The 24,410-nt window shown below is 36.8% G+C and overlaps 1 protein-coding gene across 1 annotated transcript; it reads left to right on the forward strand.

The window, feature by feature from the left end:
- Positions 1-1,524: 1,524 nt before the first annotated feature.
- On the forward strand, positions 1,525-24,367 carry LOC114733480 (uncharacterized; the record flags this gene model as incomplete). The annotated part of the gene is given in 35 exon segments (XM_028920946.1): positions 1,525-1,771; positions 1,866-2,039; positions 2,304-2,399; positions 2,555-2,624; positions 2,783-2,913; positions 3,754-3,894; positions 3,979-4,136; positions 4,537-4,705; positions 4,795-4,893; positions 5,608-5,685; positions 5,761-5,820; positions 5,926-6,083; positions 6,676-6,874; positions 7,953-8,072; positions 9,179-9,264; positions 9,368-9,472; positions 9,696-9,794; positions 13,662-13,750; positions 14,003-14,151; positions 15,466-15,481; positions 15,484-15,608; positions 15,707-15,814; positions 16,532-16,642; positions 17,147-17,254; positions 17,363-17,473; positions 19,472-19,623; positions 19,820-20,092; positions 20,129-20,288; positions 20,647-20,754; positions 20,973-21,031; positions 21,389-21,773; positions 22,391-22,958; positions 22,961-23,916; positions 24,162-24,220; positions 24,222-24,367. Coding segments are annotated over 35 exon segments (5,734 nt in total), but the record flags the coding sequence as incomplete, so codon positions are not given.
- Between the last annotated feature and the right edge of the window lie 43 nt (positions 24,368-24,410).

The raw sequence follows: 24,410 nt of genomic DNA on the forward strand, positions 1-24,410 counted from the left end.
AGCTAACTTAACATTTCCTTAATATACTCAAATTAGGCAACTAACTTTTATATTTAGGACCAGAAGTAGTAATACATTTTCTTAAAAATACCGTTACACATTTATTGACATTGACATTGACATTATTTTCAAAATATTAGTGCTGACCAGTCTTTTTTTTATTGTTATTTTTTTGGTCAAAAACTTTGATTTTTATTCATGCCATACCCCTCGATGTTATTTAATCAATAAAGTAATGTATTTTCTCTTAACATTGCATAATCAAGTAATAAATATAAAAAATGCAAGAGAGTCACACTGCCAGCGAATATAGTGTACTCCTATTTGTTTAAATCCCTATGACCCAGTCATTGATCAGAATCTTATTCTGTCATTAATTTTTATGATTTATTTCATGTCTTTTTTTTATAATCTCAGTTTTTATACTTATTAAGAAGGTTGAATTGACTCTTATCTTTACCTCTAGCTATTGAGCCTTGGCTCATATGACATTAGCCCATCCCTGTTATTGAGAAGGTTAGGGGATTGATATCCCTATGTGACCGGGAGAAGGGTGAGTGTCGTGTGTTTGGGTGGTATTTGGGTGGAAATAAAAGTATAATTTTAAAAGTGATTTTATAGCATATGAAGTAAGTACGTGAGAAAAATTTTATCTCAACTCATGTAATATTATATTTTAAAAGTGCTTTTAATGGTTTCTAAACACTCCTTAAGATTGGTATGAAAAATTTGGACCAAATTGAGGAAGAAAATGAATTGTCTGTATTGAGCTAGGATTTTGACCACGTGCTTTGATAACTCATTGTATTACTATACTAACTGAATTACACCTTATTACCATCTTAATTAGTACTTAACCACGTTGCCAATCACATATTGCTTTTTAAGCTGTATGAGGCCTCGTTTGAAATAGCTTCTAAGTAGCTTTTCAATCATAATTTACAAAATACAAGATAAATATATGAGAGGAGTATTGTCTCGACTTATGTGAAATATGCTTATAAATACTTTTGAACATTATCTCAAATAGGTCTTGAAACATTTACACTTCTAGTTAATTATAAATTAAGTGTGTAATGAATCTAGACAATTTTCTCTTCCACAATACAAATATAATTTCACTCGATTTTCTTGACTTTAAATTTTAAAACTAGACAATTTTAATAGTAGTACCACATTATTGTCGTGCTCATCGTCATTTCCTTTTTTCATTTATTATTATAAAGAGTTTATTTTAGTTCTAACGATGAGATTACAGTTCATTTTATCTCATAAATTTATAATTTTTTATAAACTAATAACTCTTATAATAATTACATGTTTGTGATTTTTTATTGAGAGATAATTTCATTAGATAGTATATTAAGAAAGACAAATTCATTTATTACAAATAATTAATTTAACTAATTTTTTTTAATGTTTTTATTAACGATTAGTCGGGGAAATTTTATGCCTCAACAAGGATGGCGAGTATCCCAGCCACCAGAAGGATTTACTGAGCGGCCTGCGTTGGGGCCGAGTCACTCTGCCTCGTCATTCTTGCCGAGCGACGAAGCAAGCATAGGAAGCGCGAAAAAGAGAAGAATCAAATATTAAAGCTTTTCAGTCTTTCACCTGCATTCTGAGCTAGGGTTTAAGCTCTCCCTCTTCCCTCCTCCCTGCAATGGCGGATACTAAGTCTGTCGATGCTTCTCTTTGGTGGGATTCTTTCACTTTGCTGCTTTCTGAGCTCGAGAACTCCTCTCTCTCTTCAGACCTCCCTCAAAACTTGGTACAATTTCAACCACCTCTGCCCCTCTCCCCCCTATATGTATACCAGTACGTGTAAATGTGTATTCACATGCATTATTTTGGTGTTTATTTAGGTGAAAAAGTTGAAGGACAACCATTCCTGGCTAGTGGATGCAGTTTCGCGCTTCAAGCCGCCAAATGAGAAATCAAAGGAAGCTCTGAATTCGAAGAAACTGCAAATCGGATCTCACCAACTTACTATACAAACACATTTGAAAGATAAAGCTTTGAAAATCAGCTCCTGCTTGGTGAGTGCTTCGCGATCACATTAATAATTATCTTTTCTACTTTGAGGCAGGGAGGGGAGGTTATTTCGTGTGAGTGAAACGTTTAAATTGAGAAGAATAAAAACTGAAGTTTTTCTTATTGTGCTGCTGAATGGATAGTGTTTGGTTTCTTTCCTCTGTATGCCTGGTGTCACCCAGTTGCATTGAATTAGTATTGATTATGAAGGGAATTCTGCTGATATCTTCATTGACTGCTTTTTATGGAAATTTTCGTTATGCTTTCAGCAATTAGATGAAGTTCAATCGTACATTATTGCCGAAAGGTCAATAAAAAATAACAATGTTGCTGTTGATTCCATGGCTCAAGAATTTCTTCACGTGGTTAGTGGCTCAGTATCTCAATCCTCCCGCTATATTTTAATTCTGATCACCCTAACAAAGTCACCTGATGACTTTTAGATTGTTCATATCATGCGCAATTCCAATTTGTTTGTTTATTTCGTGCTATAAATTTCTTTTCCCTTCTTTTTGTGAAGATAGTGATTCAATATTATACGGAGAGACAGTGCTTGCTGAAATGCATCAGGTGGATTCTCATGCATGCTAGTAAGTGTATTTTCTCACTGCTTGCTCTGTCAGGTCTTCCTTTTTCACACACGCATGCACGCATGCAAGCACACATTCTGTTGATGTATGGTTTGATAACAAATTCCTTTTTCTATCTGTTCGCTTTCAATTCTGATACTGTATATGATGTTCTGCAGTATATATCGGACCAGGCTCTAAAGAACATGTTATTAGAGAGGAGGCTAAAAAGTTGTTTCATGATGGACTGGAAAGCAAATTAATATCTTTGTTTCAGGATCTTTTGCTTTTTAGTTATCCAGAGCAAATGGTATGTTTGAATTTCTGGCAAGTTTACCCCCAAAAAAAAAAAAATCTTTATTCAAGTGCCAACTCTACACGATGTTTATTACTGCTATAACTGAGTTTTTTTCTTCTTTTGATTAGTCAGTTTATTGATTTGAAACTGAAGTTTACACGCAGGAGGTCAATTACAGAATTTTTTGAAAATTTATGGCCTAGATTTGAAGTAGAAATGAAAATATCAAGAAGGTTCCTGCTAAGGTGAAAAATACCAATCTTAATGACATTGCTACACTGGCAACTGAGAAGTCTGAGATTTGGATAAAACTCCTTCAAAACAGTGAATCTGTAAGCAGTGTGGTTCCTGCAAGAAGAGAGGAGAGATTGAGTTGATCCAATGCATAGCTTTCCTTATGGCAGCTCTTGTGCCTATATCCATACTAACGAATGAGTTAAACCACCATTTAAAGTTTGAGAGCTTCATAACTCTGAGCTTAGCTTCATATGAGTTAGTTATACATACTGTTTACAATTCCTTAGTTCCTGAATAACTATACCTCCTTTTACAACAACTCTGAGGTGACATAAGTGCAAATTGCTCTTGAATTCTGCATGATTGTATGAAGAATAGCTTTTGCATAATACACGAGGATCACTCTTTCACCTGGATGTATTATTTTAAAACTACATAAATATATGAATTATTTATACCTGATTCTTGTTGCTATAAGTGTGCTATGGGCCTATGTAAGAGTGTCTTACTCCACATAATATTCTCTTTGGTTTCTGTATGTCATGAATGTTCTGTTCGCCTGTAAGTTTTATTTCTTAATCTCTTAAAATATATCAATTGTGAAATGCTTGGAAGGATGTTGATCTTTTCACTCTGTGGGCCGAGGAGACTCTAATTGAAGACAGCTTAGTTCTGGACATTCTGTTCCTTTCGTATTATGACTCATTTTGTGCCTGTAGTGGTGAAAAGTGGAAGAAATTATGTAACATGTACAAGGTACATATTTTTATACTCATGCTGTTGCTTTTTGGTGATATTTTGGTAGATCTAATCCTTGCTCAAAAAATATCATGGATCCAGGGAATCATTTCTGGTCACTATAACTTAAGAAAGCTCGCAATAACATCAGAAGCCTGGCAACTGTCTTATCATGCCAAAATTCAACTGCTACTTATCCTGATAGAAACTCTGGATTTGGAAAATCTTCTTCAGATGGTTCATGATGAAACACCTTACAGGTATAGCCTAGCTTCTATTTACATTATAATCAAAGTTTTGAAGTTACAAAAGGAAGGCATTGTGAGACAGTTGGTCAAGCCAAAGGGATATTGACTGTAATCTTATCAGTATATAGAGTTTAACTCCTAGTTCTAAATGATTCTGACTTGGGTGATCTTAATCTCTGGTTAGAGTTATCTTCATCGGAACTTGATAGGAACTAGCGGCCTTTACTAGTTTATTCTAGGAAGAGGCGAGGCAGTCCCACTTAGATGTTATAAGATTTGTGTTTTATGTTTTATGTCTATTATGTGTCTTGTGTTAGTGTTGGTTACGTTGGGGCTGCTCTTAATTTGCAATGTTATTGTACTTTTGTTAATATGTTGTTAAGTGTTGCAAAATTTGTATGTTTTTTCTTAGGAAAGGTGCGTCTACTTTTTCACTGATTGATGTCCAAGAGATGGATGCATTAATTTCTACTTTCAATGCTTTTGAAATGAAAGAAGCCAGCCCCTTAATACTAGCGTGGGCAGCATTTCTTTATCTGCTATTGACACTTCCAGGAAAAGATGAAAACAATGACCTCATGGTAGGTGGTCCAGTGACTAAGTTAAATTGTTCTTTACTTGTGAATTTGTTTATAGTACATAGCTGATCCTTGTTTTCCTTTGCTTCCAGGAGATTGATCATGTTGGTTATGTTCGACAAGCATTTGAGGCTGCATCCTTTAGTTACTGTCTTGAAATTCTTGAGTGTGACATACTGAAGGATTACGATGTGAGTCATTCTCATGTTGCATCAATAGCTATTGTGGATGGATTTCTTTGGGAATCATTTTGGCGCAAAAGCTTAAGTTTGTTAGCTTGGTCATGAATAGTTTTGTTTTAATATATAGCCTACGCACCTCACATTAAGGCCCTTTGGGCTTGTAGGATCGATGAAGAACAATCTCAATTTTTGGTGCCAAAATTTCATTTAATCATCTAGAATGGGACCTTCAGGCTTTGAACTCTTAATCACATGGTGATAAAGGGTCCAATGTCATGCCATGATGTCAAATACCACATTTGCACAAAAGCTTAAGCCTTCCAATTGAAGGCCCATCTGTAGTTTTATCCTAGCGTCTACCAAACTTCTATTAAACCTTGACTAATTTCTCTTGTTTCAATCAGAAGCATTAAGCTTTAAAATAGATTGGGCTTTATACTTAAATAGTTAAATGACTGAAGAGAGTATACTTTTTGCTCTCAGGTGTACGGTTGTACAATATTGATAGCATAGCGTGTAAATTCTCTGTTTGTATTATGAGTTTTGCCATTGAAACTTTCAAATAGATTGGGCTTTATACTTAAATGACTAAAGAAAGTATACTTTACGTTCTCAGGTCTACACTTGTACAATATTGATAGCATAGCGTGTGAATTCTCTGTTTGTATTATGAGCTTTGCTAGTGAAACTGGATGCAATAACTGATTTTTCTCTTCTACCCAGGGTCCTGTTTCAGGATATCGTAGTGTTTTGAGAACATTATTATCTGCATTTATTGCATCTTATGAGGTCAACATTCAGGTAAGATGTTTGAAATTTATAATTCATTATGTTTATTAATGGCATTCTCATATGTCTACTTCAACGAAGGAGCAGGCAGAGGACAGCGACCCCATTTTGATACTGGATATTCTTTGCAAGATTTACAGAGGAGAGGTTTGCATGTTTAATTATTGTCCTGCAGGTCATTCATTGCTTTAGTATCATTGTCACTATTTGCAATCATTCATTGATTGTACAGCTGTGCTTTTTAACTTGCAGGAATCACTATGTATTCAGTTTTGGGACAAGGAAAGCTTTATTGATGGTCCAATTCGTTGTCTTCTTTGCAACCTAGGGAATGAGTTCCCTTTCCAGACAGTGGAACTTGTGCAACTCTTGTCTTCCCTTTGTGAGGGCATGTGGCCCGCAGAATGTGTGTAAGTAATTAATTTTTGTGCTTTTCTGTTATCTCATGTACTGGAGTAATGTGAACTGATCCATTATATGATTTTTTTTTTCCCCCTCTTATGATCTGTTTGTTGAAGCATCTGTAATTTGCCCAATTGAGGTGACATATTGTATAGGTTGAAGCAGATGAAAATACAGAAAATAAGCCTAAAATACAGAACACTCACACTGATGCTCTAGCTGTTCCAGAGGCTAAACTCTCCTATATGTCACTCACTGAATGCCTAACCTCCTCATGACCCCTTCAACTGCAATGTGTGCGCTCTCACACACAACACACTCTGACACCTCACACCTGACAAAAGCCCACAATGTCTCCTGGCTGATTATATTATGGGTCCAACAGAACTGTTTTTTAGAATGCCTTTTCATATCCTAAGACTCTGTTTTGCTTGTTGATCATGCCACTGTATGCTATCAAGTGAAAGCTGTGCGGGTTTATTTTCTTGAATATTAGCTGGACGTACTACCTAACGATGCATTTGGGGTGGAGAGAAAACTCTTTTCTTTAACCTAGTTCGTAATTCCTGCTTGTGTCTTAAGAATTCTTTTATTCAACAGGTATAACTTCCTAGATAGGTCTATTGGTGTGTCATCCTTGTTTGAGATTAGTAATGAGTCAGTGGCAGATGTCTCTCACATAGTTGAGGCACAACAAGCAGTGCAAGTTCCTGGAATTGAAGGCTTTTTTATTCCTGCTGGAACTCGTGGACATATCTTGAAAGTAATTGGAGGGAATACCGCCCTTGTACGATGGGAGGTGTGTCTCTTAATCTTGTTGTGATGTTCCTTTCTTTTGACTATACATAAATTTCCCTAGGTGTTTTTTTTTTGTTGATGAAAATCAGTCAGTTATAAGTGGATTTTTATTTATTTATTTATTTGCTTGTCTGCCTAGTATTTCTGTATACTTCCTGCCTTGTATAATGCTTGCGGTCACCTAAAGTTGTACTTGCAGCCACAGACATGGTGGCTGGGTCTGTAAATTCCTTGTAGGAAGGTTGTTGGTAATTATGGCTTTAGTATTGCTCATCATTGCTACTAGCTGCTGTTCATTTAATGAACCTAGCTGTGATCTCATTTATTTTTTCAGCTGATCTCCACTCTCAGATATTATGGGATGAAATCTTCATTTTAGTTCTCTTCCATTATCCCTAAATCTCTGCCATCTATATCAAATATAAATCTTTTCTTTTTTGACTCTACTGGTCAAATGATTCCATGGCAGCCCATTGCCACAATTCCTTTATACTGGAATCTCCTTTCATTCAAATAAAGGAACTGTTTGATGTATTTTCTCTGAAAATAAGCTTTCATTTTATATGTTAAGGAACAAAAAAAATTCAAATTAGAATTTACTTTAGACTTCTATGGGTGTCTTTTTGATTTAACCCTCAATTGAACATGACCTGTTTACCCAACCCAACCACACAGTGTTCTTTGAAAGGAATTTCTCTACAAATTCAAGGGTAACAGTTGTTTGATCTGACACTTGATGGCATTCAATTGTTCTTGTTTTTGCAAGATTCGTTTTTGAGAAGATATGTTTTTTCTTTAGTGGTAACAAGTAATACATGTTGATTCACTCATTTAGCAATTACCTGGGAATCAGTGTTTATAACTGCTCTCCTCTGTGTGAGATAAAGAGAGAAGAAAGATACAAATAAGGAGGATTAGGTCTAAATCTGGTTTCTTTATACGGTTTTTATTATGAATATTTTTTGGTCTCATCAAATTGATCTCAACTCAGTTATCCTGCCTCCTTTCTTGCTCTCTCTCTCTCTCTCTCTGTTTTTTTTTTTTTTTTTTAAATATTGATACAATAATCTGTTTTGTAGCATGCAACATCAGGAGTGTTTCTCTTACTCCTACGTTTAGCCCAAGAGGTACATTTGAATGACAAGGAGGAGGTCCTTTTGACTCTTGATCTGCTCAGTAGATTGGTTTCCTTTAACACTGTAAGTTTTAATTGTCATTTGTGTCCACGGTTGCTCCTTATTTAGTGTACTACTACCAACAGTGATAATTGTTGCCACAGTTATTTAATGTAATACCACCAATAGTGATAATTGTTGCCATCGTCCAAGCAACTGTTCCATGGGTGCCTACTAATGGTTTACGATAGTACATTTCTATGATTGCATCATGTGATTTTAAGGTGGTATTTGTAATAATGAGATCAGAGTATCAATTATTCTGGCAATTATATTATTTCTTCGTGAAGAAATTTGATTCATAAGCTTCAATATTAAACCTTCTTGAATCTGCTTATCGTTGCTGAGCTTATGGTGCTTTTTGTCAGTCTAATAATGACACTTGCGGGTAATTTGCAAATTTGCAGCATACCGTTAACTAAGTTCTTCCCCCCCCCCCCGGCATTCCATGTTGAATAGCTGATTTATTTACGTTGTAATGTTGAACTTTGTCGAATCAATATCCATGTTTTTCCATTTCACTGCACATATTTAACATCTTTGATTAATGTTAGTGTGCTTTGAGTGGCCTAATATATCGTTTTGTTATTTCCTTCCTCCCTTCTTGTGTTTTTTTTTTTGGTTCGGAATACAATTTCTCTCCTCTTGATTTGAAAGTACTTATATAATTCATGGAAATCCAAGTTGAAGAGTAAAACTTCTAGTCTTGGACTGAATTTAGGGTGTTTTTCTAGGGGTCCTTCTATTTGAGGTTGTGAGGATGCTTGTAGAATGCCCTTTGACAAGTTTTTCTTTCATTTATTATTTAGTTATTTATGATATCTTTGTCCTTGGTGCTTCATGGTGTAATGCTTTTTCCTGTAAGCTACGTGCTATTCACTACACTTATCCAGGTGAAACTTTCTTTTGTGTATTTGGCACGGGGTAAGAAAGTTTTGCTTTTTGTTGTAATGTGGTATGATATTTTTGCTCTGTTATGGAACCTGTTGCAACTTTGGATTGCTTAGACAACAAAGTATGATTTGGGAAGCTGCTCTCAAAGTTGTATTAAATAAATGGGTTCTTGACTGCTGATATGTTGGGATTAGGATTTGTCCCTTTTTTCCTTACAGATTCTCTTTCTGTGATAGGCTGTCTGTTTTGAGTTGATGAGTCTGAGCTGCTCTGCACATTTTCATGCTGTCAGCTTGATGAGCGAGCAGGAAAAGAATGTCTGGTAAGATTTGTCTGCTACACATTGTTTGTTCTTTATTAAATTCCTTTTGTTGATTTCCCTTGCCTATTTGATATCTGAGTTTTTTTTATCTGCGTCTTGATAGGGTGATTGAGATTATTTGCAATCTCGTCAAAAAGCAATCTCTGAATTCCTATGGTGCTGCACTGATGTCAAAGGGCATCAAGATTTTGGGAAAGATGTTAATTTGGTGATTAACTTGTTTCCGTAGATTTTACATAGTTACTTTTGTATACGCAACATTATGTTATTTATTTGGTTGATCTATCTAAATTAAGAAAAAAATGTGATGTTTTAATGAGTTCTTTGATGTTCTACTCCTTGGGGCTTCTAGATTTATAATTGTTTTTGGACCTTCCATTGGTTTTGGGGAAACAGGAAATGCTAACTTTTTTCATTTCCTTTCTATCCAGTTCTCCCTCTACCGTCGTGGCAATTGCTCTAAATGCAAATATATTTGATATGGCTTTGCAGACAACTGTTTTCAGTAGAGGGAATAATGCTTTGTCAAGGTATGGTATTTACGTGAGACTGCTCTGAAATTGCATGCTCACACATTTTACTCGTTATCTGCTGTGAAAGAAAGAATTGACATTTTCTTTTACCATGTATTTGGATGAAGTAATCTAAGAGAGATTTTTTTTTTAGAGCATTTCAGACACTCAAACAAAAGCTGCTTTTTTTCCTTCTTGGATGATTAATAAAACAATTTTAGATTTTTGAAGTAATTTATCATGGAAATTTTATGTCAAAAACAAAGAATTCAAATGTTTCACGTTAGGTGGTATTTTATTTATATTTTTTCAACTCCTTACTATTGGCCAAACCTGCAACGACCAAATGCTTGGCTCCAAACTTGTCCTGAAACCTGGAGCTGAAACCAGATCTGGGCTCTAAACCCTGGGCCTTTGCCCTGGATTAATCCTTGGCACCATACAGCTATGAAAAGTACAAAAAGAAAGGAATTACTTTGTAAAGTTTAGGTATCCAAGCAATGGGTTTTCCAAATGACAGAAACTTAATCTGAGCTACTTAATTCCCTCCATCTTATACAAACAAACAAACAAGCCTTATCCCACTAGGTGGGGTCGGCTACATGAATCACACGACGCTATCGTGCTCTGTCAACAACCCAATCCTTAGATATGTTGTTGATTAGGAGGTCTCGTTCAATGACCTCATTCAACGTTCTTCTCGGTCTTCCCCTGTCTCTTTTTATGGGACTCCATCTTGTTTGATCCACCCTCCTCACCGGGGCCTCCAAAGGCCTTCTCTGCACATGTCCAAACCATCTTAAGCGATTTTCAACCATTTTCTCTTGGATAGGTGCCACACCGACTCTTGTCCTGATCTTTTCATTTCGAATCCTATCTTTTCTTGTATGACCACACATCCATCTCAACATCCTCATTTCTGCTACTCCGACTTTGTGCTCTTGTTTTCCCTTTATTGCCCAACATTCACTACCATACATCATAGCTGGTCTTATAGCAGTCCGATAAAATTTTCCTTTAAGTTTCTCAGGTACCTTCTTATCGCAAATAACTCCGGTAGCTTTCCTCCACTTTAACCAGCCAGCTTGTATTCTATGAGAAATGTCTCCATCAATTTCCCCATCCTCCTGTATAATGGATCCTAGGTATTTAAACTTTGATACTTGAGGAATAATTTGCTCTCCCATCCTCACCTCCAAATCCCTATTACCTTGCCTCCCTCCAAAATCACAATGCATATATTCTGTTTTGTTCCTGCTCAAACGGAAACCTTTCGACTCCAAAGTCCTTCTCCATAACTCCAAACTAGTGTTAATCTCTTCTTTTGATTCCGCCATAAGAACTATATCATCCGCGAAGAGCATGGACTTAGGGATTCTTTCTTGAACAGGTTTAGTTAGAACATCCAGAACAATGTTGAACAAGTACGGACTCAGAGAGGATCCCTGATGTAGGCCAATCTTAATAGGAAAGTCCTTTGTCTCCCCCCCAGGCGTCCTTACACTGGTAGTTACCGCCTCATACATATCTTGTATGACTTTGATATACGCAACCCGTACACCTTTCTTTTCCAAAGCCTTCCACAATACTTCTCTTGGCACACGATCATAAGCCTTTTCCAGGTCAATAAAAACCATATGTAAATCTCTTCTTTTACTTCTATATCTCTCCATTAACCCCCTTAGTAAATAGATTGCTTCCGATGTGGATCTCCCTGGCATAAATCCAAATTGGTTTTCCGAAATAGAAGTCTCCAACCTCAATCTATATTCCATCACTTTTTCCCACAACTTCATTGTATGACTCATAAGTTTTATCCCCCTGTAGCTTGCACAGTTTTGAATGTCTCCTTTATTCTTGTAAATAGGAACTAAAATGCTTTTCCTCCACTCATCCGGCATATTTTTAGAGCGTATAGAATTTCATTAAAAAGCTTGGTTAGCCATACCTCCCCTCATCGCCCAAACATTTCAAACTTCAATAGGGATACCATCAGGCCCAACGGCTTTTCCATTGTCCATTTTCTTGAGAGCCGCCTTAACCTCTCCGATACGTATCCTGCGGTAGAAAGCCAAATTCCGATCATCTTCGTTAATTAGCAAGTCCTGCAAGTCCTGAGTCGCATAATTGCTCCCTCATTAAACAACTTGTAAAAGTAAGCCTCCCATCTGTCCTTAATATCACCATCAGTAACTAACATTTTACCATCTTCATCCTTTATACACTTAACTTGATCCAGATCTCTCTTTTTCCTCTCCCTTTGCTTCGCGATCTTGTAAATATTTCTTTCTCCCGTCTTTGTTCCTAACTCCTGATAAAACCCTTCATAAGCTTTAGTACGTGCTTCGCTCACTGCTCTCTTTGTCTCTTTTTTAGCCAACTGATACTTTTCTTGGTTCTCTACACTATTGCACAAGTGTATGGCCTTAAAACAATCTTTTTTCTGTTTGACTTTCTCTTGCACACTCTTATTCCACCACCAAGTCTCCTTATCTCTTTGACCAGGACCTTTGGATTCTCCCAAAATTGCTTTAGCTACCAAACGAACCCTTGTAGCTATCTCTTCCCACATCATGTTTGCATTTCCCTGCAACTCCCAATTCCCTTCCTTCAAAAGAGTCCTTTTGAATAACTCCCGCTTCTCTCTTTTTAACTGCCACCACTTAATCCTGGGTTTTGCCATTTGATGGTACTTTTGCCTGGTACTCTTAAACATACATCAAGGATAAGTACTCTATGTTGGGCACTCACCCCGTCTCCTGGAATCACTTTGCAATTAGTACACAATCTTCTGTTCAGATTCTTAACCAAAAAGAAATCAATCTGTGATTTTGAGACACCACTTTTGTACGTGATTAAATGCTCCTCTCGCTTCTTAAAACAAATGTTGACAATCTTAAGATCGTATGCAAGAGAAAAATCGAGAATAGATTGTCCTCCACTGTTAAGCTCCCCAAAACCAAAACCACCATGGGCCCCGCTGAATTGTCCTGCTTCTTTACCAACATGTCCATTAAGGTCCCTACCGATAAAATTTTTTTCTTCGAGTGGTATGCTTTGAACCAAGCCCTCCATATCTTTCCAAAACTTATCTTTAAGGTGTGTCTCTGCTCCAACCTGAGGTGCATAGGCACTAATGATATTGATAGTATCCTTTCCAACAATTATTCTTAACGATATTATTCTGTCCTCAAACCTTTTAACCTCTACCACGTTTTTTTTCCATGTCCCATCAACGATGATACCAACCCCATTCCTTGTGCTCACCTTTCCTGTGTACCAAAGTTTATACTCTCCAAGTTCCTTGGCAGCTTCTCCAGTCCATTTGGTTTCTTGGAGGCATAAGATATTAATCCTTCTGTCCCTCATAACTCCTGCTACTTCCATAGATTTCTCATTTAACGTCCCAATATTCCAAGTGCCAAATCTAATCTCAGTCTCATGAACTAACTTCTTTAGCCGCCTCCGTCCAAGAGAGTGCGGTAGCCCTTGCTCATTTAACACTACATCCGGGCGACGATGCAGCGGCTCTAGCTCATTTCTCACTGTACTCGAGCCATACAGCGCGTCACATCTGGGCAACGACCTAGCATTAGCATAATTACTTCGTTGATCCATGTTCATGAGATTCGACGGGTTTTTACGTTGGCTGTCGAGGGCCTAACACAACCCTCCTCCTTTATCCGAGCTTGGGACCGGCTATACAACATAGGTGGAGTTCCCTTCCATCTTATAATTCATGAATTTCTAAAATCCCTCATCCCTGAATTTCCTGTGTCCTGTCTTTGGGTTGGACTCTGGACATGTAGTGTCATCGTGGCTTATTACTATTGTGGCTCATTTTATATATTGTCAAATAACATCTAATTATTATATCCTTTCCAGTGGTTCATGGCTGCTTTCTGGCAAACTAGCTAAGATGCTTTTAATTGACTGTGAACAAAACAGTGATGACTGCCCGTTGGCAATATCAGGTACAGCTAGTGCAGTTTATCATTCTTTGATTGATACGTTCTTATTTAGTTGTATATCCATTTCTGATTGTACATTGTCTCGCTTTCTTGCTTTGCTTTGGCATTTTCTTCTGAAGGCTGAACTACATGTAAATGAGCATAATTTTTTCCACCTAGATTTCCAGTGATTTTGCTTTGTTTCCTATATTTCTAGTCATTTATGTTGAGCGTTCTGATGTTTTCTCTATATTCTTGGTGATCGAAATCTTGCAGTTCTGGACTTTACCATTCAGCTGGTAGAAACTGGGGTGGAGAATGATTGTCTCCTGGCGTTAATTATTTTCTCTTTGCAGTATGTTCTGGTTAATCATGAATCCTGGAAATACAAGATGAAGCATGTGCGATGGAAAGTGACATTGAAGGTATTTCTTGCATCTACTAGAAGTCACAATTTCTGATTCTTAGTTAATCTTTAGTTGACCTCCTAGATGACTGATAATGATTCAGAATTGACTTTGTCATTGATTAGTTTGACTATTGGCATGCATATGTAATAGGCTGCTAAAACGCCCCACTTAGGCCCTGAACTACTCAAAAGCCAAGGGGAAAATGGCCTCAACAAACTGACTCAGATAGAGATAACTGCTAAAAATGTAAAATTCTAATTAATAACTAAGGCTTCTGAAAAAGTAATATAATGTTTAGAAAACATTATCTCCACTTTTCCATGAAGCTATCATTGCTATTTTTTCGTATTTCTTGCCATTTAGTGTTTTTTCCGTTTTTAAAAAAATTCCTTGTTTTCTTAACTTTGGTCCCTAATTCTTCTTGGTTACTTTGTTATGGATCCATAATTCTTTCTTCTTAATTTTCAGTGATTAATTTGTTGCATGGTGCAACGTCTGCCTTTTTTGGCTATCACCCCTCTTAGCAGCTAGCACAGTTCTTGGCTTCCTTAAGTCACTTTGTAGTTAGGTGCAGGCCTTCTTCTGTCTCCTCTTTTGCAAGGCGGAGGCCTTGTTCACCCTTCTTTATTGCAAGGTGCAATCTATTATTATTTCTCTTCCTCACCTCACTTTGTTGTAAGGTTCTTCACCTCACCTTTGATGAGAGACGGGATAGTTTCAGTTAAAATTGGATTTTAGTGGCTTCTTTCTTCTTGGAATTTAATACCTAAAAGTCAAATAAAAACAGCCTAAACAAACCAGCTAAGATATGGGGAAGAGCTAAAATAATAAAAATTCAGCTTTATATCCAATGCTCATTTCAAAGTAAAGTCGTGTTTAGATAAGATGATTCCAAATATACAGGTTTTCTATCGGCATATATGTTGATCAGAAAGATCTCTTGTTTTCATATGCTTGTATCTTGTTATCTTCGACTCCTGTAAGGAGTTGGGCTTTTGAAGATTGTGGTACATTGAATCAAATCTATAGTGCTTTTGCTGTTGCTAATTTTTTCTCTGGAGAATGTTATTTTGATAAGTGTACTTACCATGATGAAAATGGTGAACTACAAGTGGTTGATTTTTTCTTGGCATGATTAATGACTCTTTTCTGTGGTTGTAGTTGACATTTTCGTCATTAGAATTATTCTTACCCAAAGTCTTTTTGGAATTTTCCTTGATATTTAATCCCCCAAATTACAAGCGGGTGTGACGTGATTCTGGGAAAAATTGTGATGGAGGTTTCCTAAGCTGCCGTTATGACTACTTTTTACTTTGGATATTATAACAGGTGCTTGAATTGATGAAAAATGCAACATATTGATGGCTCGCCATGGAAAAATAGGTGAGATAATTCATGATGTGTTGTTCTCTGATTCATCCATTCACAAGACGCTGTTCCAAATTGCTTGCACTACAACGAATGCCTTGGAGGTGACACGTCGAATTATTTTTGTTTTCCTTGTTACCTGATACTTGCTACAATGTCCCTATTCCTTGACCTTATTGACAAAAGCACTTTTGTTGAACAGAAATTGCATGCAAGCCGCCTCTTTGATCCAGTGGAGATTGAAGGGTTACAATTTGCAATAAGTTCTGTATTAGATGTTCTTCTTGTCATGCTGACCAAATTTTCCGAGGTAAAGAGGAAAATCACAGGTCTTTTTAATGTTGAATGTTAGATTTATGAGGAGGAATTGGATAGGTTTCCTTGTATATTGCATAGTCTCGAAAAATAAGCCACACTCTTCACAGCTAATGAATTGTACAATTTGCTGTAGAAGTGTATATTTTATATTTTTTCTCCTGATGGTCTTAGTTACCTGTGATTATGATGGTCCTGCATTAGTAGCCACAAGTAATTCTTGTGGTACTTATGTGGCATGGCTTTGTCCTCCTACAAGCCAGTTTCAATGGTGAATTCCCATTGTTGCTTTGGTCTCCATCTATAGGTATCAAGCTGGATCAACCTCCTCCGAAAAAGCTTAATGTGGAGTTTGCAGCCAGTTAACTGGAGTCCGCACCGTAGAGTATAGTTGAGGCTGTCAGTTCTTTTAGGGTGGTGGTGCTATGATGGAGTCCCACATTAAGTAGCTGTAATTACATTTTTCTACTTAAACAGCATAGTTCTTCCACCTTACAAGCTGGTTTTTGAGGATGGGTCCCCATGCTTGCTTAGGTCTCCATGAGATTACAAAAATTCAGTGCTGTGAACTAAAGCAGTATTGTGCTTGACTATTGTTTGTCTCATTTGTTAACTGCTCTTTTTAGTTTTGATTGTGATCCATAGTTGTCATTGTTATCTGCACTGGTAAGTCGTATAAAGGAAATACTGATAGACATTCTGTGTATTCCAGGAGGCATCATCCACCATTTCTGTTTTTCACCAGGCAGTGCTATCATGTACAACCAATTCTGTCCCCATTGTTGCTGCTGTTATATCCTTGATTTCATACTTTCGAGATCCTGTATGAACTCTGCCCTTTCTCAAATTGGGAGTATGAGAACATTTTCATGATTTTTTATGTGCCTCTTATCTCGATTATGGACATGCTGCGGTACTGATGTGTAGTTATTTAACAGTAACTAACACCTCCCTTTTGTGTGTGTGTTCTACCAGTCTGCAGAGACCTCGTCTACTTTGCAGTTATGACTTGTGCCATGTGTTTATTGTGAAAGAAACTAATTAGTTCCATATGCTAGATAATTTACTAATTTTTCTTGTTGACGCCTGGTATGTCATATCTCTTTTTCTACATGGCGTTGTTGACTTGTTGTATGTGTGCTTGTGCATTTGCTTCATAAACATGTACTTTGGCGTGCCTTATACTGAGTTCTGCACATCATTGTTGATTCTGCTCTAGTTCAAAAATTAACTGTAAATTTATATGCCCTTTTGGTGAAGGCATACATGGAAATGCCTGATATACTGTTATGTCACTTAACCACGTTCTGTTCTGTTGTCTATATAGGCCATCCAAATTGGTGCTGCTAGGTTTATTTCATTCTTATTTTCTATAGCAGATTCCGTTCAACCATTTTCATATGGAACCACATGCTTTGCTCCAGAATCTAATCAGGTTTGTGGATCTTAGTCTGACCCTTTCAAATTGATTAATTTTAGATTGTAAATGCCATCGAACTGATGTTTTTCAACTATGATTTTTGATAACTTAAATGGTTCTTAGATCGTGGATTTTAGACTATCTCTGAGCTACATATTGTTGGAGCAGTCTGCATCTAATGAAGATCTGTTTATTGCAACAGTTGATCTATTGACTTCTGCAGCACATCACCAGGTTTGAAATGATTTAATATGATTGACTGAATCGTGTTTCACTTTTCATATTATGAAATTACAAGTTAACTTTAACTGATCATATTCGGTTTTTGGTGCTGTAAGCAAGCTGCTTTAGTAACTTTCAAAATGGACGCTCTATGTTTGTGCTTCTCTATAATTATAGGAAATGTGCCAAATTTTCTAGTGTTAATCTAAAAACATGTCAAAACTGTATTATTTATTCCTTGTAATCTACATGTATATCAGATTCTCTTGTGTAGGCTGAATCTTGTTTGCATAAACTCCTCAGAGTTCCATTTGGACGTCAAATTTAATTGTGAACATACTTTTGTGTAATTGGCTTCCTAATGTTGGAACCGATTCTCTTCCTCAGATGTCTCAACCGAATACTTGAGCAAGAAGTAAAAGTTTCTTAACTCTAGCAGAATGTAGAGTTGAGAATAATGCTATTTTGCCATGTTGGGTCATTTTCGGGAGTTTGCATTCTCTGAAGTTCCTAGTTCTAAGAGTAGCTAAAACAGTAAGAGCGGTCAGTAAATTATGTAAGAATATTCTGTGTAATGGCTTGCTTTTTCTTGGTATCATCTACCGTTCTCTTGTACATATGTAGACACCTCTATTGCATATTGAGTGAAGTAATAAAATAATGCAGTCATTCTTTCCCTTGGATTCTTACATGGTATGTTGATCCATGGAGAACTCAATGGAAGCCATAAGCAAGTCTTTTGATTCAACCTTTGCTCACAACAAAGCTTTGTCTACAAGGATTTTCAAATTGCATCTCAGTGAAACTTGAACTATTCAAACTTCCTGCTCTGGAAGCAACAGACCTTGGCCACAATAGATGTATGATGTGGGGCTCATATACTCCCGCTCTGTCTTCCAACGTTTCAATCTGAATTGTGTTTCTATCCTCAACTTAATAGTAAAATTTACTGTCATGAACACCAGAGGATCCATACGATTTTTAAGCCCATCAGCTGTCATCCCTTTCTGACTTTTGTACTTGCATGTCCAAAAGTAATTCTTCTTGACACAATCTGAAAAAACACTCATTTTTACCAAAGTAATTTTGGTCAACATTCCCAAGCATTAAACAGTCTTCCAAAGTAATTTGACCAAAAACGGTTCTCCAAGCTAAGTCTCCACCTATTGTCAAACACTTGGTGACCAAGGAAATGATAATAATAATGCAAAATTCTCGTCATTTTCACGAGGGTTCACTTTTAAGCATCATATCATAGGTGTTATATCTGTTTATCTCCCTATATGCTGATATACCTAACATCATTTTAAGGGATTTCTAACTAGCACTTGACTGAATTCCAACTACTTCTCTCCACAACTTCTTTATAGCTACTGAGTTAAAATTTTTGTAGCAGAAAATCTTCCCTTTTTAGGGGGAAAATGACATTTAAGGACCCTCTAAAAAATTACAGTTAAACCTTAAGATGTTGAATTTTGAAACTAAGACCATGATCCTTTGTTGGAATTAAAATTTCTTGAGTTAATTTTTTTAGTACTCATCTTCCATATTTTCATTACTCATTCTTAACATTTTCGGTACCCAGATTTTCAATTTTTTTTAGCAGTCAAACGTTTTCAATACTCTCCTTCCATGTTTACAACATTTATCTTTGATTTTTTTTTTTTCCAGTACAGAAAACATCGAAGATGATTGTTGAAAACATTTAAGATAACTGCTGGAAAAAATTGGAAAACTAAGTATTTAAAAAGGCTAAATATGAGTACTGAAAATGTGGAAGACAATGCTAAAAAGGTTAACTTAAAAATCTTTTTAATTTTAAACCGAGGATGGTGGTTCTTTTTGGAATTTCAAAATTTTAGGTTCTTAATTGTAATTAATATTCTTAGAGGTCCTTAAATGCCATTTTCCCTGTTGGGGTGGGGTGGAGTGGAATCTGTAGATAGAAGTAACTTTTCTGGTTCCGCTCGGTTTGGCTTTTAGTAATTGACTAGAAGTTCTCTTATGCAGCCTGCATTTCTTATTGCTATATTTAATCCAGAGGAGAAGGACGATGGTCAGTTAATTGTTACTGGTGATGGAGAGTCGAAGGGTTCAAAGGACTCAGGCCTGATAGATGCACTTATGGATTATATTGTGAGGGCAGATAATCTGATCCAGAGGTACTATTTTCTGGGGAAGAATTTCATTTGGCTGCTTAGTCAACCTTGGGCCTTTAATTTCCATTGTCTGATCCTTTACACAAATGTGTCTGAGCACAATCTCTCTCTCTATATATATGGTTGTATGTATACATATTTGCCGTTAGGGCATTTTTGAATTTGTATATAAATATGTTGTTATACTCTTTATCTCCAGCCACCCTCGCATGCTGCTGAGTGTGCTTAACTTCATGGTTGCCTTGTGGCAAGGGGCTTCTCAGTACTTAAATATCCTGGAGTCTCTGAGAAGCTCTGAGAAGTTCTGGAAGTACTTGTCCAATGCAATCTTAAGAGTTGCTGGCAGCACAATTCATCTACCTGTTAATCTGACAGAGAAGGATGCTCAAAATCTAGCGAACACGTACCTTTGTCAATCTGCAATACTTGGAATCATGTCATATGAGCTGTTCTTGCAGAAAAGTTGTTGCATGCAGAATCACTTGTGAAGGATGCAACTGGATCTCAGGGCAACGAACAAGATGGTGCAAAAACAGAAAAATCCAAGGCACCCGCTTTTTTGTGATGTTAAGGAAATTTGGTCTTCCTGGTGCAAAGATTCTGTTTTGGAGAAACTAATGAAGTCGTATACTTCTGGGTATAATGATGACATATATTATAGTGCAAAAGTGAGTTTTCCTTTTGCTTATGGTCTTAATTAATTTCTATTTTGCCTTATGTTCAGGTTAATTTATAGCACTGATGCTCAGATTATCTGTAACGCTTTTAAACATAATGAGTTTGAACCATTGATACTGTTCCATTCTCTTCTTTCATTGGCATGCCTGTGAAGTAGAGAAGACTTGTAGAGCTCTTGCAGTTGAGTCTCTACCATATGTGACAATCATGCATGTGCATTGTATTAGTTCTTTCCCTTCCCCCTTCATATTCATCCTGTATTGTACGTTTGTGCATCAAATTAGTTCTTTCCTTTTTTCCTCATTTATATTCATCTTATAACGTATACAAGTGTGCTTAAATTTTTAGGTTGCCATCAGTTTATTCTCTGTCCACGTGATGGAAAAACTAGTGGCTGGTGATTCTGGAAGTTTATCAGTGTCATTGCAGCAGAAGTTTCATACAATGTTAACAAAGGTCCAACTTTCAACTTTTCTGGTTTCTTAGAGTCTATTGTTCTTCTTTACTTTGGTATCATGCATTCTATGTGTCTGGAAAATCTTTTCATATAGTCTGTTTCAAGAATCAAAATGTTAAAATCTTTAATGTTATAATTTTTCTGATTTACATGTTCATAAATTTGTTCTAAGCTAAAGTTTTCATTGCTGATATGTAGTTTTGTTTCTTTTTTGCAGTTGTGCATGCATCCTGCTTTTTCTGAATTACTCTGCCAGTATTCACAGCGTGGCTACAGGTTAAGTGTGTACAATTTTTCTGCTTTTGTGAAGGAGGACTGGAAAGGCTGCCTGTATCATTTACATGCTGAGAATGATGTGTTAGCTAATTCTGTGCAATATATTCTTTTATGTTTTGCACATAAGTGGATGTGTTTTTTCCACTTATGGATACTCAGTGTACATTTATACTATAAATTAAAGAGGATATTGAGAATTATTTTCTGAATGAAATCAAGATATTGTGTCTGAGTCTATAGTGATATTTTGTTGCTCTACAGTATAATTCTTATGGTGAATTTTCCCATAGAAGATGTATTTTCCTTTGCAGCGTTCAGTAATCATGCTTTGTCCTTTTTCATTTTAAATTATGACAGTGAAGGGAAGAAATTAAAGAAATTGATACTCAGTGATCTGTATTATCATCTCCAAGGAGAGCTCGAGGGTAGAAAAGTCAGCACGGGACCATTTAAAGAGTTGTCTCAGTATCTGGTTGAATCAAATATTTTGGAAACCTATCAAAACAATCTCAATGGTGACCTTAGTGCAACTACCAAGAATTTATACTTATTTGACCTTGTACGCTTGCGAGCTGATATAGGATTAGACGTGTGGGATTGTTCCGAGTGGAAGGCATCTAAGGAGATTGCAGAAATCATGTTGCACTGGCTGCAGGAAGCAAACTCATTTATGTTGGCTTCAAGTTCAAAGCTTTCCGCATTTAAAGCATTGATTTCTGTCTTGACTGTCTACCATGATGATGTGAGATTTCGAAACTTCAATTGCCTTTTATTGTGCTTTCTGATTTTAGGAAGTCTCAACTCAAAAAGTAGTAACCTATTAGTATTGAAATGTCAATGGTTTGCTGGGATGCCTGGGGCGTTAAATTTTCTCTCTCAAGGAGATTGGTAGTTTCGCTCCTGCAGTTGGTTTCTACATCTGCATAAATCTATGAATTTTTGCATACAGGAAACTCGGATCTTGTTATCAACAAGGGAAAAAAATGCATAATGATTCGAAACTTCTCCTATCGCACTGCAACTAAAATGTCAAGGTCGTAGCTAGAATATATGGTACTGATGATAATTTAATTTCTCTTTGGAATAGCCGGATTGATCAACCTGTGATAGATAGAAGTCCTCAGTACCAGTTTGAAATGGAAAATTTGGGCACTTCTGTCCAAAGTGACATTTTGTAAGGAGTGCAATTGTATCCAAGCTATAATGATTCTAGTTTTCATGCCCATGCACTTACCTTGAATATCTAGAATAACTGCAATTTTTGTTGTTTGCATAAATCATTTTCAATGAATTTGCACCTCTTTACCCTGTGGTGTTTTGAGGTCTCTGTTCAACATTATTTTTCTCATGATTTTGCAGGCACTAGGGAGAAAATCTATGAGAGAGGAGATTCCTGATCAAATCATTTTCACATGCATAGATAATATATGCCAATCTTTTCACGCTACAATTGAAAAGTTAGCACCCGTTCTTGATGTATCTGAAGATACACTCAATTTTCTTGCGTCTCAAGCAGAGCTGCTTCTCCAGTTGACCAGAACTGTCTGCAAAAGTCTCTCCTTTGGTGTTTCCCTGCTTGTTCTCAAATGTTCTGGTTCAGGTCTTAAACTGTTTAGTGAACTTCAGCTGTTGTCTTCTAAGGCCAGTGTGATAATGAAGCTATTACTCACATTGCTGCTTTTAGTACTAGATTCCAACTGCCTCAGTTCTCGTTTGGGTGGGACGATAGATGAGAAGTCCGGGGAGGGGTTTTCTAAAATTTCAATTGCAATCGTTGGGCTACTTCCCATTCTTTGCAAATGTGTTGCTGCTTCTGAACATTGTATGCTGTCTCTGTCAGTTATGGACCTGATATTAAGGAATTTTTTGATGCCTGAGACTTGGTTACCTGTCATAAAGAGTCATCTGCAGCTTCAACATCTCATGCTAAACTTCAAGATAAAACGTCCTCTTCCATCCCAATAATATTGAAGTTTCTTTTGACACTTGCACGTGTAAAAGGAGGTGCTGAGATGCTTTATGCTGCTGGTTTCTTGTCATCTCTGAGAGTGTTGTTTACTAATGATGATGAGGCGTCCTCAAGGAGTCATAGCGAAAATGTGGGTGGCTTACACCAAAAGTTTGAAATGCCTGTAGACATTTGGGGACTCGGATTAGCTGTGGTCACAGCTATGGTTCAATCCTTGGAAGACAGTTCTTCTTGCCCAGCTATTGTTGATAGCGTAATACCTTATTTTTTCCAGGAGAATGCTTATCTTATTTTTGGTTCTCTAAATGCTCCAGACCTCCCTTCAGATCAACGTGACAAGAAAAGACCTCGGCCACAGAGGTCATGGATGTCTCTTGCTAATCTTAAGGAGACAGAACATACTTTGATGCTCATGTGTGAATTAGCAAAACATTGGAATTCATGGACTAAGGCAATCAATGAAGCGGATAGACAGCTTAGAGAGAGATGTATCCATCTCTTGGCCTTTATTAGCAGGGGCACTCAACGCCTTGGTGATTTATCAAACAGGAGTGCCACACTTTTATGTCAGCCAACTCTTAAAGAGGAATTTGACAGTTGCTCAAAACCTTCGTATATCAACAGTAAAAATGGATGGTTTGCCCTTTCTCCACAATGCTGCGTGTCAAAACTGAACACCACTCCTTTCTCAACTGCTTTGACCATCTATGGTCAAGCAACTAAAGCTACAGATCTGTTTCCAAAAACATGCTTTTCTGACACTGTTGCTGTGCAAATATATAGAATTGTTTGTCTCCTTTTAAAGTTTCTCAGCTTACAAGCTGAGGGTGCTGTTAAAAGGGCTGAGGAGGTTGGATTTGTTGATCTTGCACATTTTCCTGAGCTTCCGATGCCCGAAATCTTGCACGGATTGCAGGTATGGTAAAATTTACGGGCATGTTATGTTCTCATTCAGTTATCGAATGCAAAAGAATGTATAACAAAAATAAATAATAAATAAATACCACTCAAATACATAATGAATAATGTGGAGTTATATATGGCCAGAAATTGCAGTTGTGCTGACGTCGCTTTTCATTTGTCAGCAGTTCCATTTAATTGTGATTGTAGAAGGCCGATGGAGAGAGGAATAGACTTTGAGCTTATTTTCTTTTGCTGCAGGATCAAGCTATTGCGATTGTTAGAGAGTTATGTGAGGCGAACAAACCAAGGGTTTCTCCTCAAATTCAGGACCCTTTGTTACTTATTGTTGCAGATAATTGAAATGGCCTTGCAGTTGGAGCTTTGTGTCCTGCAGATATGTGGCATAAGACCGGTATTAGGGCGTCTGGATGATTTTTCAAAGGAAATTAAAACTTTATTTGGTGGTAATATGCCCTTTTCTTTTGTCGGCCAGTTTAATGGTTGAAA

Source organism: Neltuma alba, unplaced genomic scaffold (assembly GCF_004799145.2).
Source record: "Neltuma alba isolate B1F8T4 unplaced genomic scaffold, ASM479914v2 tig00013006_pilon, whole genome shotgun sequence".
In the NCBI taxonomy this organism is placed as follows: Eukaryota; Viridiplantae; Streptophyta; class Magnoliopsida; order Fabales; family Fabaceae; genus Neltuma; species Neltuma alba.